This window comes from Drosophila nasuta, chromosome X (genome assembly GCF_023558535.2).
Source record: "Drosophila nasuta strain 15112-1781.00 chromosome X, ASM2355853v1, whole genome shotgun sequence".
NCBI classification, from domain to species: domain Eukaryota; kingdom Metazoa; phylum Arthropoda; class Insecta; order Diptera; family Drosophilidae; genus Drosophila; species Drosophila nasuta.
The window spans coordinates 5,886,877-5,904,345 of NC_083459.1; the positions used below are offsets into that span (position 1 = coordinate 5,886,877).

At 37.3% G+C, this 17,469-nt stretch overlaps 1 protein-coding gene across 4 annotated transcripts in view; it reads right to left on the minus strand.

The window, feature by feature from the left end:
• The window catches only part of LOC132795044 (ras GTPase-activating protein raskol), a 59,416-nt gene that overhangs the window by 15,880 nt on the left and 26,067 nt on the right, over positions 1-17,469 (minus strand). The window contains exons 2-4 of one of the 4 annotated variants that reach the window (XM_060805453.1): positions 6,871-7,437; positions 6,713-6,807; positions 2,859-2,930 (exon numbers count right to left, since the gene is read on the minus strand). The exons of 2 other annotated variants lie outside the window; for them this stretch is intronic. In XM_060805453.1, coding sequence (XP_060661436.1) covers positions 2,859-2,930; positions 6,713-6,807; positions 6,871-7,223 — 520 coding nt within the window. In that variant the 5' untranslated portion in view covers positions 7,224-7,437. Of the gene's footprint in view, positions 1-2,858; positions 2,931-6,712; positions 7,438-17,469 lie in introns of all 4 variants that reach the window. One more of the 4 variants, XM_060805452.1, reaches the window with a different exon arrangement.

Consider the following 17,469-nt stretch of genomic DNA (forward strand, 5'->3'; position numbering starts at 1 on the left):
TAAGACAATATTGCGGAGCATTTTACATTATTTTTTTGCATCGTGTAAAGCTTGTCACTGAATAAAACTTTACACATTTGTTAGCCAGATGTTGTAGCCCTGGTTGCAATTGAGTGAGAGCATGTGCATTGCAGCCAAGCGGGGCTGCGAATAGAAACAGTGCTGCCCATGCGCGTTGACAAAGCAACCGAATTGTCCGACTGGCGAGTGTGTGTCTGTGTGAGACTGAGTGAAGGAGCAAGCAAGTGTGAGTGAGAAGCCTGGGAGTCGAGTCACGACTCAGCCAAGCAAGCAAACGAATACGCTGCAGTTGAACAAAATGCATAAACAATGTTTGAACAAATGTGTAGATAATTTTAAAAAATATATTCGTGACATTTTAAAATATTTGAAAATTTGTCTAGACAGTGTCTGCATATTTTCTCGTTTAATAACTTAAGTATTAAACTTATATACATTTCTATATTCTATACAGATTTGTCGTCGTGCTGTTATGCTTTAATGAGCACAATCACACACGAACCGTCACGATACGCTTCCAATTTCTGGCAGCTCTACGATCAGTGGCGGAACATTATCTCAACTATGTCAACTCCCCGCTGGTCAGTAATTCTATTGTATTGTTTAGAACCGACAGTTTAGCTTATGCATGTTTGTACGTGTCCATGACAAGCGAATATCAGAGACAACGACATGAACAAACATGCGCTAAGTTTGACAAAAGAAGAAACAGAAAAAATGTATAAAGAGAAATAAGAACAAAATCAGCAAACCTGACAAACGTCGCGCAGCGTGTCAAATGAAATTTATCAAGGGTAAAACAATATGCCCGATTATTCGAAGCGCAGCGCATTGTAAGCAACCGAATCGAAAGAACAACAGAAGAAGAAGACGAACATGTAGCTGAAGTGGAAAAGGAGAATAGCAACAAGAACACAACTAGTACAAGTGGAAGAATGTAATGGGAGAAGGAGACGCCGAACAAGAGCCATAAGGCATAAGGGCGTGAGTGGCAATGTGGCTCGTAATTGATCTAATTGAGCGCAGGTACACACACACACGCACATCTGGGTATACATTGTATATGCGTGTGTGTGTGGTGTTGGCTCTTAAGTACAGAGAGGCAGCGCATAATAAGCAAATTAGAGGCATACATACATTAAGCAAGCGACTCCCCCAACTCCACTTTGATGTTTGCTTGCTGTTGCTTTTGCTGCTGCTCGCTCAACGGAAGTGCGTGACTTTTGCGCTTTACGTGTGTGTCGCACACCACACACGTTTCGCTAGCCCCTCCCCTCCCACTTCTGCAAACCCTTCTTTGCGCTGCCTTTTGCGGAACTGTGCGACTTATTTATGAGGCTTAAACAAGACATTTCCATTTGCATTTCCCATTCCATTCGCATTTGCATTTTTTAAACATTGACATTTTACGGCAAACGTCGATGTTCTCATTGCAGTCAAATTCATTTATTATTAATTGATTGATGAATGAATCAATATTTTTGAAAAAGCTGTTGTTTTATTTGACATGATGTGACCAAGAGCAATATATGTATATTTTATAAATGATGGATAGTATATACTAATAAAACAGAAAGTGCAGCCTGGTTACACTTCACATTGACATATTGGTATATTTCCAAATTGCATGTAAAAAGGCGCTTCATTTTAAACAGCAAGTTAGTTCAGATTTTTCTCAAAATCTAGATGTCGTCTAAAGCATTTTCTTCTAATCACTTATTAATTTATATCCACATATCAGATGGTCGCCAAAAATAACAAATTTAAAACGATAAACGCCACAATTTTGATATGAAACAAAGTTTAAAAGTGGCAGCAGCTCGGAAAATACCACAAAAGCGCGACTATTTTAATACCAATAAAAATACAAATGTTTCCGTTCTCACTATGTATGCTGCGATCGTAAGTGTATTTTGAATTATATAAATTAGTTTTAAAATGATTTAATAAAGTAAATAAATTTGATGTATGCTATGAAAATCATTTATAATATTGATATATTCATCATTACTTGCAATCGTCTTATCGATAAAATCGATACTTCATTGGCAACTCCGGCAGCTTAAAAGTATGCTATGCTAAAATTTACAAGTATGCAGAAAAGTATGCAACGAAATCGGAGGCTTTGCTGTCTGAGGTTTAAGCTGTTTGCGGTGTGTCAGACATAGAAATTATCTTTTTAGTTATAGAAACTATATTTACATTTACAAATTGGAACTATTCTGATTCTAATGCCTTATATAACCTTTCAATCTTATATGCATATAAAAATGTTCGTACAACAATTTCGAATTTTAGATTATAAATGTGGTGAAGATCTACAAAGAATCTTGAATGAAATATAATTGATAAATGATTACACACATAAATAATTGCCGTCCATAAGTGCATATAAATGTCTAGACGCTGTATTATAATATTGTTAATTTGCTGTTGCAGCAAAAAAAAGCGACAGTTTTGCAATTATTGTAAACACATCTCAAACTGATTTACTGTGAAATGTGAAATGGAAAACTTGCAAGTGAGATCCATAAAGTAGTTATCATATATGCATGTTGTTGGACAGCAAATCGTGATCTATATCCATGTACATAACGTGTAAAAAACATGCTATTATTATGTTGCCACTATTGACAAGGTTGTCTGTCGGTTGATTGGGGACATGGCTTATAAAAAACTAAACTCCCAATGTACATTTGTATATTGATTTAAGCGCATTTTGCAATAGCCCAGACCCATTTCAGGGGGATATCGAGTGTAGTAGATAATAAAGTTTAGTAATGTGTGTGCGCAAGGTTTCTCAACTGAAAAACTCTCTCGCCTATGAAATTGTTTACCTTCATTTAATGACGTATCGTTTAGCGCCGTATCAAAGTGTATGCGAGGCAATGTCTTCGATTTGTACTCACCTGTAATGAGAGAGAAATACATAGAGAGAGCGTTAGTTGTGTTTGAAAGTGATACATTATATACATATATGGAGGCATTATCAGCAGTGCATGACAATTGGCAATTGTTGCAGTCCAAACAGAAACACAAACAAAACAGAAGCAATAACAATAACCCGACCCATTTACATTTGCTTGCTTGACCTTTGTGCTGCCACAACTTGTTATGAATTCATTTCAATTAATGCAAAAAAAAATATGAAAAGCAACGAGAGGCGACGAGGCAACAAAATGCGCCAATTCAGCTCAGCATAAAATTGTGTCGTCAAATGACAAAGACGCCTCGCTTCAGCTGCAGATACAGAGATACAGATACAGATACAGAGATACAGATACATTTTGCAGATGTAGCGGACAGAGATGCGGGGAAGTGTAAACGGCACGTGTGAACGCACATTGAATAGGCTTCACATAGAATGGGACACAAGCTCCATTGTTGCCCCATCTTCATCGATTGTGGCGGAAGAAGTTGCTGCTGCTGCTGCAGTTGAAGCGTGTGAGTGAAAGGGTTTTGTGGAAGACTGGAAAACCGGTTTGCACACACACACACACACACACACACACACACACATAGGTAAATCATTATTCAATCATTCACAGTCAGAATGTGTCCACACATAGTTCATTCTCGAATCGGTTTTCCTCAGCGGTATCTTACAACGGATTATGCTTGCCACGAAATGTTGCAAAGTCAGCGCACATCACCGTTACGCATTAGGCATTACACATGCACTCACTCTTCTTCTTCTTCTTCTTCTATTTTGTGCACTTATTCGCACAACTGTAAACACTGCACTCTGAGGCCGCTGCTAATGACATCAAAGCAATATTGCCTCACCGACTTCACTTCCAATTCCCTTTCCACATCACACAGTTCACGGTCTCATTCTCTCTGATGATGATGATGATGTCATTGGCATCATGAAGTGCGTATCATCGCATATGATACATTAACTATATACACTTCCTCTCTCGCTTCCCTCGCTTCACGCTTTATCATGATTGCAAAGAGTGGGAAATATTTAGTTCGAGCGATGCTCAATCGATAAGAGTTTTGCTTATCTTGAAATTCCACCAAATTCCACCTCAAGTTTGTCACTTTCAAAATAAATATCTGAATATGTATATATGGATACTTATGCTCATATTTATACTTTGCACAATATATACATAATTCGAATAGATAAACTTCAAGTTCAAGCTAAAGTGTCAAATGAATGCTTTAATGTGCTTTTAACTAAATGATTTGCAAATCGAATTTTCTTTTTTATTTAAACATTTACTTTTAATTCAACAGCTTTAAAATTTTAATTTAAAGATTCCTTTCGATTCAAGTTGATTAACTTATTATATTAGAAATTGCTAGTTAATTAACTTGAATCACAAAGAATCCTAACACTTGGATACAAATTTGAAAGCTTTTCACTTAGTAAAGAAAATGCTTAAATAAAAAGTAAAAACTTTTCAATTATCAGTAAATACTTAAATTTATTTTGATTTTAATTCAAAAGTTAGTATTTCATTTTGCATTTTCATCGCCTTTTATCAAATCTGTCTGGTATTTAAATTGTTGCTCTTTGCTCAACTATTTAATATTTATACATTTAAGCACATTAGCTATTCAATATTAAAGAGCAATGCTGTGTAATGGTATAATAATAATTGACAACTTAAATCCACAAGCTAAAAGTCCCTTTTCTGGTTTTTTTTGCAGCTTGAATGAATTTCAAGTATTTATTAATTCTAAGCATTGCTTATTTGATTTAAGTTGATATTTTCTTTAAATGTGTTTTCAATAGATTGTAAATATCCAAAAGTAATTAAGAGAGCTGATTCCTATTTATGCATTTACCATAAGTTAATTAGTTGAAGTGAAAGTATTCCTAGAGACCTAAATATTTACTTTTTACCATATTCTTTAGAAAGACATTATTCGAAATTCGGGTAGAATTATATAAATATTATAAACTATAAATATAAATTCGATTTCAATCTCACAAATTTACATTTTGCATTTCAATCAACTTGAATCAAGTCTGTCTGCTATTTAACAATTATTTATTCTATGATTGTTGAAGCATTTACTAAATATCTAGCAGAAATTGAGTTTGTTAAGCTAAGCTTCACTTTTACCATCGCTTTAAGTAAATAATTAGCTATCTTTAATATAATACTGAATTCAATTTCTCGATTGGAATTCTCTTTTATCAACTTGAATCGAATCTTTCTGGATTGTAGAATACTTTTTGTTATCCCAAATGCCTTGTGTGTTTGTAGTAAGGTAAGCTTTTTTTTTTCTCTAAATGCAATATGAATTCTAAATTCTTTAAATTCCCTTGAAATGTTAATCAAATTTAGAGTATTTTTCGTAAATATTTAGCAGGAATTGAGTGTGTTAAGCTAAGCTTCTCTTTTCTCAAGGATATATTCCTTTAGGTATATAATTAGTTGCATTTAATAGAATACTGATACCAATCTCTTAATTGAAAGTCCCTTTTATCAACTTGAATCGAATCGTTCTGTAATACTGAATACTTTTTGTTATCCTAAATGTCTAGTTATTGTGAGTTTGGTAAGTTAAGGATCTAATTTTTCCTGAATTTATTTAATATATCACTAATTTCACTCCCACAATTCGAATTTTAATTTGAACTTTTATGAAAGTAAAAAGTCTTTTTATACCCGCTACCCATAGGGTAACTAGAAGGGTATTATAACTTTGTGCCGGCAGGAAATGGAAGGTAGAAGGAGGCATCTCGAACCCTATAAAGTATATATATTCTTGATCAGCGTCAACAGCCGAGACGATATAGCCATGTCCGTCTGTGTGCCTGTCTGTCTGTCCGTATTAAACACTGGATCTCAGAGACTATAAGAGATAGAGCTTTAATTTTTTTTCGACAGCATTTGTTATGTTTGCACGTAGATCAAGTTTGTTTCAAATTTTTGCCACGCCCACTTCCGCCCCCGAAAATCAAAAAAAAATCGAATAACAAGCGTAAAGCTAGAGTTGCGAATTTTGGTATATATAATAATTACTATAGTAGTTATGATTCCTGAAAATTTGGTTGCGATCAGATAAAAATTGTCGAAGTCATTAAAGAAATACTTTTGTATGGGCAAACACGCCTTCTCACTAGGGGTCTTAGTTGCTTTGGATGACAATTTGGTATATTGTGCCGTCTATGGTATATTTTGAATGCGGTACTATATCGATATACCAAATATACCATTTGGTAGCTTTCTTACTTGTTCTATACTAAATATGTAGTAGTAAATTGAGGGCGTTAACCGAAGCTTCTCTTTTCCCATGGATTTATACATCTAAGTATATAATTAGCTTACTTTAAAGTTAATACTGATTTAAATTTTCATTGGAATTTCTTTTTATCAACTTGAATCGAATCTTTTTGTGACTTCTTTCCTTAATGTGTGATCGAAGTACCTAAGCTAAGCTTCTACTTCTTTAAATGCAATATGTCTAATACTAATTTCAATCTAACAATTAGAATTCTCTTTCTCATCAAAGTTAAGCGTATTTTGTTTATCCTAATCTTCTCTTTTCCCATGGATTTATCCACGTAAGTATATAATTAGCTTACTTTAAAGTTAATACTGAATTCAATCTCAATTGGAATTCCTTTTCATCACATTGAATATGTAATTTAGAACACTATCTATCTAGCAGCAATAGAGTGTGAAGTTAAGCTTCTATCTTCTCCATTTAGCCATGATCAACTTACTCCTGCCGCTCGCTGCCTCGAGTGCTGCTGTGGCAGACACGATGGCGCTGCCGTTGCTGCTGCTGCCTCCGCTACATAGTTGCAGTTGATCGTGTTGTTGCTGTTGTTGTTGTTGGTGCTGCAGTTGTTGGTGTTGTTGCTGCAGCTGGATGAGCAGCTGTTGTTGCTGCTGGTGCTGTTGTTGGTGCTGCTGCTGGAGCAACTGCAGCTGCTGCAGCTCGCAGTGGACTTCGTGTATGGGCGGCGTCGGTGCGTCGTCGCGTTCGCCGCGCAAACAGGAGGCGAGGCCACGCCCACGCGGCATTGTGCTGCGTCGCAGCGGCTGCTCCAAGGCAACAGCGCGACACTGCGTCGGCGTCGACGTCGCCAGCTGCTGCTGCTGTGTTGGAGTGCGCGGCATTGAGTTCATTTTCCGTTGCGTTTCCATCTGCAGTTGCTGCTTGCTGCGCTGCTGCTGCGACGTCGGCAGCTGCGCGTCGTCGTTGACTGTGCGCAGTGCTCCGCAGTTCATGTTGTTTTTTTTTTGTTCTTTATTAGTTCACAGTTTTGGTTTCCTTTTTGTAGTTGGTTTTCTTTCTTGCTTTAGTTTTTGTTTTTGGTGGTGTATTTTTGGTATTTTGTTTATTGCTTTTTAGTGTTCTTTTTTTTTGTTTAGGATTTTGTTATTTGGTTTTTGTTGCTTGTATTTTCTTAAAGTTCACGGCATTGCTTTCCATTAACTTGCTCTGCAAAATTCGCAACGAATTAGTCCCGAACGAGTGGCGAGTGACGAGTAGCGAGTGACGAGTGCGTTTTAAAGCGCGACACCCGTCGTCCAACCGACCGAGTGGCCAACTGGCTGACTAACTGCCTGACTGACTGACTGCCGCCCAAAAAAATACGCTGCCGACGACGCAGCGACAGCGACTGCGACTGCGACTGAGGCGCCAGCGTCTGGTTTCGCTTGCCTGCGTCGGCAATTAAGATTTATGGTCATGGCGTGCTGGTTGCCCTAAGGTTTGACCCTGACGCGCTGTCACACAGTCCCTAAAAACCTAAAACCCAAAAAAATTACAACCCCTTGTCCTCAACTTTTCACCACCCGCGTTCTTTCTTGCTGCTGCTGTTGTTGTTGTTGTGGCAAATTGTTAACTAATTCTTAAAGCAGTTATTGTTGTTGTTGTTTTTGGTTTTCACGCGACTGCGCAACGTCTGCGCCTGCCAAAAAAAAAGTAACGCACAAAAATAAAGTGTTAGCGTCATCGTTTGTTTAAACAATTTTCCTTTTAACTTGTACAATTTTACGCTCGTTGACTCTTGGCGCAAGGAAACGATACGGAACGAAATGAAATGGTAATGAAACGAAACATTTCCTCAGTGTTGCGAGACACTGCGTTCTTTGACTGTGCTTTGCTTTGCTTTTTTCACAATTGCAATTAGCGACTTTTCGTTTAGCCCCAAAATCGATTGCGAATCGCTGTGTCAGCCATTAAAATGGAAAATTAGGTAACGAGGAATTGGCAAAAGGTGTGAAACACCACAAGCGTTAGTGTCATTAACATTTTTGCAGCAATCGCTTATCGCATATCGATAAGTGATCGATTGCCAGTTGTATCGAGTACTTATTTTGTAGTTAATTGTGAATATGCCTCAAATAAAGTATGTATGACATAAGTAATACAATCCAACAACAGAAATCATTAGAAAATACTATCGATATATTAATCGATAACTTTAATTAGCATATCGGTCAATTTGACGCCTGCAGCGTTTGATTATTTCACAGTAATTCATAAAAACAATGAAAATGTGACATACTTAACTCAGCTTATTAATATAAATCGATAATAAATACTATGAACACATTTATCGATAGTATTTAGTAATTCGACAGCAAGAAAAATGAATGATTGTTATTAACACAACATTGTTTGGATTATATCGACATGTAAATTCCTTAAAGAAATTCGCAATTTAACTTCATAACTACAAGCGATAAGCAACAGCAGCTAGTTATCGATAAACCACTCGCATATAGTTATCGATGTAGCATAATTATGCATATGAAATATTTCATTAGCGGTGCTTTCACGCATAGTAAATTATGCGCTGAAAATGTAAATTCTAGGCCGCATTTTCCATTTTCCATTTTCTTTTCTATTCGAGCTGTGCAGCTTTTCCATTGTCGTGTTGCTCTTGTGGCTAATGAATTTTCCTATTTGGCTCCGACGTTTGCGGTGCCACAAAGTTGCGTGCGTTTTGCCATGAACACTTTTCCATAATCATTTTGAGTTTTTCTTCGTTGCCACTTCTCAATTTTTTTTTTTTTTTTTTTTTTTTTTTTGTGTTTTTGCTGCTTTTGTTTTCAGCTGCGTGAGCCCAAAAAAAGAAAACTGCTCGCATGAGGTCTACTAAGATGACTACACACACACACACACACACGCACGTATATGTATATGCATATGTATATAGTTATGGTTATAGCGATAAACATAAATTTCGCCGTCGTCTCAGTCGCTTTACTTTCTCCAGCAGCAGCAGCAGCAAAATAAAAAAACAAACGCAGCACGCAGCTGTTCTCAGTCTTTGCTGCTGCTGTCGCCTAACGCAACCAAGCGTAACACCAACAGCGACGTCGCAGTCAACGCCAGCTGCGGCAGCGGCAGCGACTGCGTCGCACCTGTAAACGCAGTTCAGGACTTTGAAGACGGTGACAACGCAACGCAACGGAAGTGCGAGTCGATGGCCACAAATGGACAGAATTTGATATACGTTGAGCACATATGGTCAACGTGAGTGTGTGTGTGTGTGTGTGTGAGGAAGAAGCAGAGACAGAGCAGTACAACAACAAAGCGACACCGACTGCAACAGCGGATGCGCCAAATAAAGCTACAGCGCATAGAGCTTCAATCATCGCATCGAATTGCAGCCAACTTGATGCAGATTAATGCAGCAATATGGCAACGAAGTAACAACAACCACAACAGCAACAGAAATAACAACAACAAGAACTACAACAACAAGAGAAATAACAACTACAACATCAACAGGGATCAAGAGCGTGGGCTGCCAAGTAATGAATAATTTGGCAGCGCTGCATTTTTGCACGTCGCAGCAACGCGACGTCTCTGCCTCAGTCTCTGCCGTCGTAGACAGCAACAACTCATGCATGGGATCTCAAAGTATTATACAAGCTATATGGCGAGGGTGGCGCATAATGTTCCAAATGTCTATGCAGCCATAAGAAATGCAAATTTCAAAGCACTCCAAAATGTGCACTTAGTAAAATGTTGATGGAACAAACGATTACATAAATATTAAAGAATATTTACATAAAATATTTAAATACTCATTTCAATATTAATACAAAATGTAGAATTTTAAAGCTGTACTACTTTTCAATAGTAAATGAAATAAAATATCACATAATATTTTGTTTCATTTACTTCCGAGAAATATAATTTATAATAGTTTCATTTATTTACTTACAGCTTTCAAATTCTACACTTTGTATTTATATTGGAATGACTATTTAAATATTTGATGTGAATATTTTAATTAAATTTTCGTCTTAAGAAGCAAACGTAGAAATTTGGTTAGATTTACCATTTAAAAATGAAAAATTAACATTGACCAATTAAATAGAAAATTCCAAAATTGAAGAATTTATGTATAGGTAATTCTTTGGCGAAAATGTTGAAAAAATACACAAAACCATTTCTTTAAGATGAAGAAATAAGATGAATCTTATAGCTTTTGATTAGCACTTTAATCAGAGCTAAGAATTTTTTTTTTTTTTTACTCTTTATTTATTTACAATCTATCTATCTAAAGATAATAAGTAAATTCTATGTGACCTAAGAATGATTTTAGAATTATTTTTTTTTTCTTTTTTAATCTTTTTTTTTTTTAATATTTAATCCCTATCAATCTTAACTCTAAATATAGTGCTTATCTAGAGTTATAAAAACAATCTTTTCTTAATTTTTAAATGGTTTCAGTTTATGTTATATTAAAATCTGTCAGAGGATTACCCATATATTAGGTTGGCCAAAAAGTCTTGCGGTATTTTTATTGAATTTTCAATTGTTCATAAAATTGGTTAGAATAATGCGATTTAAGTCAAATATGCGCCGTTTTGTTCGATGACGAGTTCCCAACGAGATGCCAACTTCATAATGCCCCTCTTATAGAAGCTCGCTTTTCTATTGGCAAAAAACTCGGAGAGCCAATTTTCACAGGACTCTCTTGTGGCCAATTTCCGACTACCAAGGTCGTTCGCCATGGACAGAAATAGGTGGTAATCACTTGGTGCGAGATCCAGACTATACGGTGGATGCAAAAAAACCGCCCATCCGAGCTCCCGGAGCTTCTGGCGAGTCCCCAAAGATGTGTGTGGCCTGACGTTGTCCTGATGGAAGACAATTCGGCCTCTGTTGTTCAAAGATGGACTCTTCTGCATAAGTGCTGCATTCAAGCGGTCCAGTACAGGTCCAAATTGAGCGTTTGGCCATAGGGGAGCAGCTCATAGTGGATGATTCCCTGCTAATCCCACCAAACACACAGAAGAACCTTCCTGGCTGGTAATCCAGGCTTGGCCACCGTCTGGACAGCTTCACCGCTTTTCGACCACAACCGTTTGCGCTTCACGTTGTCGTAAGTGATCCACTTTTCATCACCAGTCACCATCCGCTTCAAAAACGGGTCGATTTTGTTGCGATTCAGAAGCGATTCGCATGCATCCATACGGTCAAAAATGTTTTTTTGCGTCAAGTCGTGTGGCACCCACACATCGAACTTTTTTTTTAATCCAAGCTTCTTCAAATGGTTTAAAACGGTTTGATGACTCATGCCCAGCTCTTGGCCGATGCTCCGGCGCTACTATGCCGATCTCTTTCGATCAATTCAGCGATTTTATCGCAATTTTCGACGACAGGCCTTCCGGACCGTGGCGCATCTTCGACCACCTCCGCACCAGAACGAAAACGTTGAAACCATCGTTGTGCGGTGGAAATGGAAACTGTATTGGGTCCATAAACTGCACAAATTTTATTGGCAGCATGAGTTGCATTTTTGCCTTTATCGTAGTAGAACTGTAAAATATGCCATATTTTCTCTTTATTTTTCTCCATGTTTGTGACGCTATAATTCACGAACGAATCAAAACAAAAAAAAATTAAATCAAACACGTGTTAGCGCGTGAAAAGAGCTTTCCAAAAAGGTATCGCATGAACCGATGCGACGAATAGAACTAGAACTACGCGCTTGCAAAGACACCTATCGGAAATACCGCAAGACTTTTTGGCCAACCTAATATATACTATGTTAATTGTAGATGAAGAATTTGAAAGCTATATATATTTTTGTTAAAACTATTTCATTTTAATTTGAAAATAACAACTTTTTAGGCTAACTTAGTCCCGAATTTGATTACTTCAGAGCTCAACTATATCGAATGAACACTGTACTGGCAAAAACAGTTGACATCGAGAACTGCATGAACAGATCTGTATCAAAGCACGATCAGGATTACGCATAAAGATTCTAAAGTTCACACGTGCTAATTGCCATGAATTCGCCGTTGTAGGTTAATCATCATTTCTTTTTAGTTTTTTTTTGTGCTTTTTGTTCAACCGAATTTCGCGTTAATTCTCGACTCCGTAATGTGCGAGAGTGTAATCAAGGAAATGATCAAACAAACAATGTTTATATACGGTAAAGATAATTGTAATTACACGCTGATTGACTGGCTAATGCGAAACTGCGTGAGTTTGTTCATTTTTCGTTCCATTATTGCATTGCATTTGCGACTGGATGATGTTAATGAGCTTTAACTTCGCCAAGCATTATTTGCGCAGACAATAGCACAAGGAGAAACGCTTGAAGAATTATACGCTTAACATGCGATAATCTTCTTGTTTATATTTGTTATTAACAATAAATAGTTACTCGTCGTCGCACAGTTGAACAGCCAGCTTCATTGTAACAGTTCATTTCTTTTTTATGACACTAAAGAGCTGACAAAGTGGCTAGCAGAATAAAAGACTACGACCAAGGGATTAGCTTTCAAGAGTTTCTTAGAACTCAATACAAACAGTGGAGTAAATGAGGATGGATTAATAGCAGAAGCACTAATGGTGTACGCATGAGCTTTCAACAGCTTTTAAGTGCATTATTATTGTGGAAATATGGATTGCAAAATCGTTAAAGGTTCAAAATGTAAGCATTGAATACCTTGAAACTGATATTATACACACTATAGTCTTAAGCTAAGCTTTTAACAGCTTTAAAGCGTTTTATTGAAGTTGCTCTTAAAATTGCAGATCAAAGTATTGTAGAAAAACTAAACTGCAAAATCTATAATGGTTGTTTTTTATTCAATATACATTAAAATGTAAGCATAGAATGCCTTGAAAATAAATATAAGCAAACTCAACTCTAAGGCTGAGCTTTCAACAGCTTTGAAGGTTGTCAAAGCTGTCACCAAGTCTAAAGAACTTTTATTGTTTGAACGCTCAAAATCATAAAAAGATTCGTTTATTTAATGCAATTAATAAATCAAACGTTAACTCAGTTGCACTAAGCTTTCAACAGCTTTAAAGGCTGTTAAAGCTATCACCAAGTCTAAACAATTTAGCAAGTTTCATTGTTTAAACTCATAAAATCATTAAAAGATTCTTTTAATTAATGCAATAAGCTGAACATTAACTCAGTTGCGCTAAGCTTTCAACAGCTTTAAAGCTGCCATTTAGTCTAAAGTTTTTTGCAAGTTGATTTGTTAAAAATCTCAAAAATCTTTAAAAAATTCATTCGAATGTATTGGTTTGAACTGTCAACATTTTTAAAAACTTCTCGTATTTAATACAATTAATGAGTTGAGTTTTCAATGCTCCTATGTTGAGTTTTTAACAGCTTTAAAACGTATTAATAAAGCTTCTTAAGTTTGCTGTCTATGAGAGAGAATTGCGATGATAAATGCTAAACTCTTTAAAGCTGTCAAAGCTGCTTCTGTGTAATTAAACTTAACGATCGACCCTCGCTATAGGCATTCAAGCATTGCGCTGCACATTCGCGGCTTTCTTCGCATGGGACGTGGGAAATTTTTCGTTCGTATTGTCGCCGTAGAACAAAAGATGCAAAAGCCAAACGAATGAGACGAGCTTTGCAGTCGCGTCGCTGCCGCTGTCGCAGTCGCAGCTGACGCTGGCAGCGCAGAAAACGCAGTTAAAAAAGCAGAAAAAAAAACAATTGGCCATTCTATGAATGTGATGCGATGAGCGTTATGCAAGCACAGCAAAATGTATTCGCAGGGTTCTGGAGGCCTCCCTGAGGTCGTTGGCATTGCGGCGGCGCCACAGCCACAATGGGGCAAAGGGGCAGATCGAAGAGAGACAGAGAGAGAGAGATGGGGGAGATTTCTATTATGTGGCAATGCGATATGCTGAGCCCAGTTTATTTGTGAGCTTCTCCTTGATCAAAATGGACCACGATGATTGCGGCGATAATTGCGACACACATAAAGTCAGTCAGAGGGAGAGAGAAGGAGCGAGTGAGAGAAAGAGAGAGAGGGGCATGACAGACAGAGAATGAGAAATGAATGGGGCAGAGAAACAGCAACAGCGACAGCGAATCGTACATGGCTGAAGTACGTGAACGAATCAGTCAAAAGGGGGCACAACCAGCGGGGGGAGGGGAAGGGGAGGTGGAGAAGTGGGTGGGGAAGGGGGAGGGGTGAACAGATAGCCATAAACGTGTTGCCTTTTGTGTGTGATTCATTCAGAACAATGCAAACACAACAACAGCTCGAAACGTCAACTGAAAAACTAAACAGCCAACGGGGCGTGGCAGTGGGCGTCAAGAGAGACTAAGAGAGGGGGGAGGTAGAGGAGGTTCAATTGTTGTGGTCGTTGATCGTTCGTTGGCCACAGCCAAATTAAATTAACAACCAAGCCAAGAAAGCAAATGACAACAACAATAAAAAGTGAAAATTGTTGTTTATTGTAGTTCGTCCGGTCGTCAGTTGTTTTTTTTTTTCACCTCTTCTTCTTTTTCTTCACTCTTTTTTTTTGGGTAGACGGATATTTGCGGTTCTTTTTTCGGGGACAGCCCATTTAGAGAGACACAAGAGAATTCTCCAATTGTCTTTTCATGGTAGCAACAGAAACTGAGAACTCGCCATGAATTTCAATGGGCTCGCAATAATCATCATCACAGCAGCAGCAACAGCAGCAGCGAAATAACTCTTGAGAATTTCTCGCTGTCATTTCGTGTCTGCCCCTCGATCTCATCATCATCATCAGTTTAATCTGTAAACAGTTGCCATTCAAAAAAAAAAACAGCGACAGATACAGATACAGATACAAATACATATGCAGATGTGACTACAGATTCGGATTTTAATCCGTTTTACACGCCAGCTAGTTGACTTTTGTATTCTTCGCTTGCCTCACGACTCAAAAACAGATCAACACAATGGACGATATCGTTTTTATTTGATCAGCTTGAGAATGATTTTGATAATCGATTATGTGGAGCACATGCCAATGTTTGCATATGAAAACAACATTTAGATTAAACTGAAGTTTAACAAATGTGAAATCTAAAATAGGTTTTTCATTTTAAATCAGTAGCTGAAGAATATTTTCTATATGAGTTATTCTATTCTTTAATATGTATTAGAATAAAATATAAGCTTAGTTTTGAATGGCCTTAATTGAAGTTTAAGAAATTTTCAATTTCAATATAGTAATCTTTTCATTTCTTCCTAAATTAATAATAAACAAGCAAGAAAGCTACAATCGAGTGATACCCGCTAATAAAAGTAAAACAGTGCGGTATTATTCCTAAAATATACCAAATATACATTGAAAATATTCAAATGTACCAAAGGTTATATTTGGTATATTGACAAAGTATTACATTCAAAATATACCATAGAGTACAAAATAAACTATAGATTGTTAGCCAAAACAACTTAGACCCGTCTTTTTTCCATAAAAGTAATACAGATAATTTGACATTTACTTCTTGCTTTACCAAAAATTTCTTTTTATGTAAACTCAATCACTTTATGTTGTATCCTACATTGCTTTATATTTTAGGTTAGGTTAGGCGAATTAAAATTTCAGTTTTTACTCCTAATAAAACGAATTAATAAACTAACATATTTCTTGCTTTTAATTAGTTCAACATTAATAAAATCAAGACTTGCTGCTGCTTTGACTCTACTAAGCTCAAACTCACTCACTTTCTCTCTTTACTGATCTCAAACTGAATTTCTTTGCAGCTTCCCGCAAGCAACTTGGCAACTTTTCTTAATTTTAATTCAAGATTTTTACTACAAATGCCAGAACTGGAATCTGTTGCCCCAAAAGAGCCTTTTTAATGCCTCTTTAATAGTTGCTAACTTTGCCTCACTTTCAACTTGTGTCTAAAGAGATTGAAACTTTATCTCACTTTTAAAGAGGCTGAAATGCTGCTTAATCATTTTGTTAAGCTCATTTTTCTTTTTTATTAATTTTGATTGATATTTTCTGTCCGACTTTTCTTTTTTCCCATTTCCTACAAGGCTTTCTTCAGCTCTACTCTCATTTAATTTAGTCTTTTTTTCTTGTGATCTGTTAGAATGTTGTTCACCTTTTTGTTGGGTTCAGTTTAGTTTTTTTTTCTAGCTATGCGCTGAATGAACTCTTCCCCAATTAAGTGGCTTGGGGGTCGGTCTCTCTCTCTCTCTCTCTCCCTCTCTCTGTCTCTGTCTTGGTGCTTCATTATCATTCGCAGACTTGAAACTGCGGCTGGAAATGAGCCACACTTTCCACTCAGCACTCAACACTTGGCAAACGCAATTTTTCACACGCTGAACAGTTTGAGGAGAAGGAGGAGAAGGTGGAAGAGTGGAGGAAGAGCGAACGATTGTTAGTTGGCTATCTTCACTCTGTCGCAAGTGAAATAGCTTTACCACTGATGAGGGGGCATAATGAGGGGAAGTGGTAGAAGGGGAGGGATAAGGGGGACTCATTTGCCGAGTCTTTCAAGCGGCCGCTTCGACCGCCTTTTTTCGCCTTGCCGCCCACTTTTTGGCTCGTTATTCGTGTCAACATGTGTTGCATATTATGTAAATTATTTAGCAGGGCGAAAAAAAAAACCAAGAAAAGAGAGCAGAAGAGGGGGAAGAGGGGGAGCAATGTCTTAGCAGGCCCCTAAGTAGCTACCCAACGGGGTCTTTGTCTGATGTCGAAATGGGCACATAAAGCAATTTAACTGTTTTATGCGCTTCTCTCATTCTCTATCTCTCTCTCTCTCTCTCTCCAGCTCTCTGTCTCTGTTCGCCTGTGAAATTATTGCTGTTGTTGTTTTTATAGTTCGCCTTGTTTACGCGATTATTTTTCCTGATTTTTCATTTTGTTTTCGCTAAAAATTTATTCGAATTTTGGTCTGTTGCCCAGCAGCAGCAGCCAAGCAACATGAGGCGAACAGCGCGATTCGCTGTACAACAAAATTTTGTTGAGATTTTTATTTTTGGAAATGATTTCAAACGCATCTCAAGGTGCGATAAACATTCGTGTAAACAAATCACAAAACTAAATAGTGTAGTGGCCATGGCAATCCTCTCAAACCCTCTCCCGATGGCCCCCATCTCTAACCCCATCTCTAGTGTTCACAATTCCACGTCGGAATTCTATATAAACAATGGCCACACAATGGACGTTGTGTTTACACACAGCCAGCTAAGGGCGCGAACTGCAGCAGCTCAATTAAATTGTGGCCAACTTCAGAGC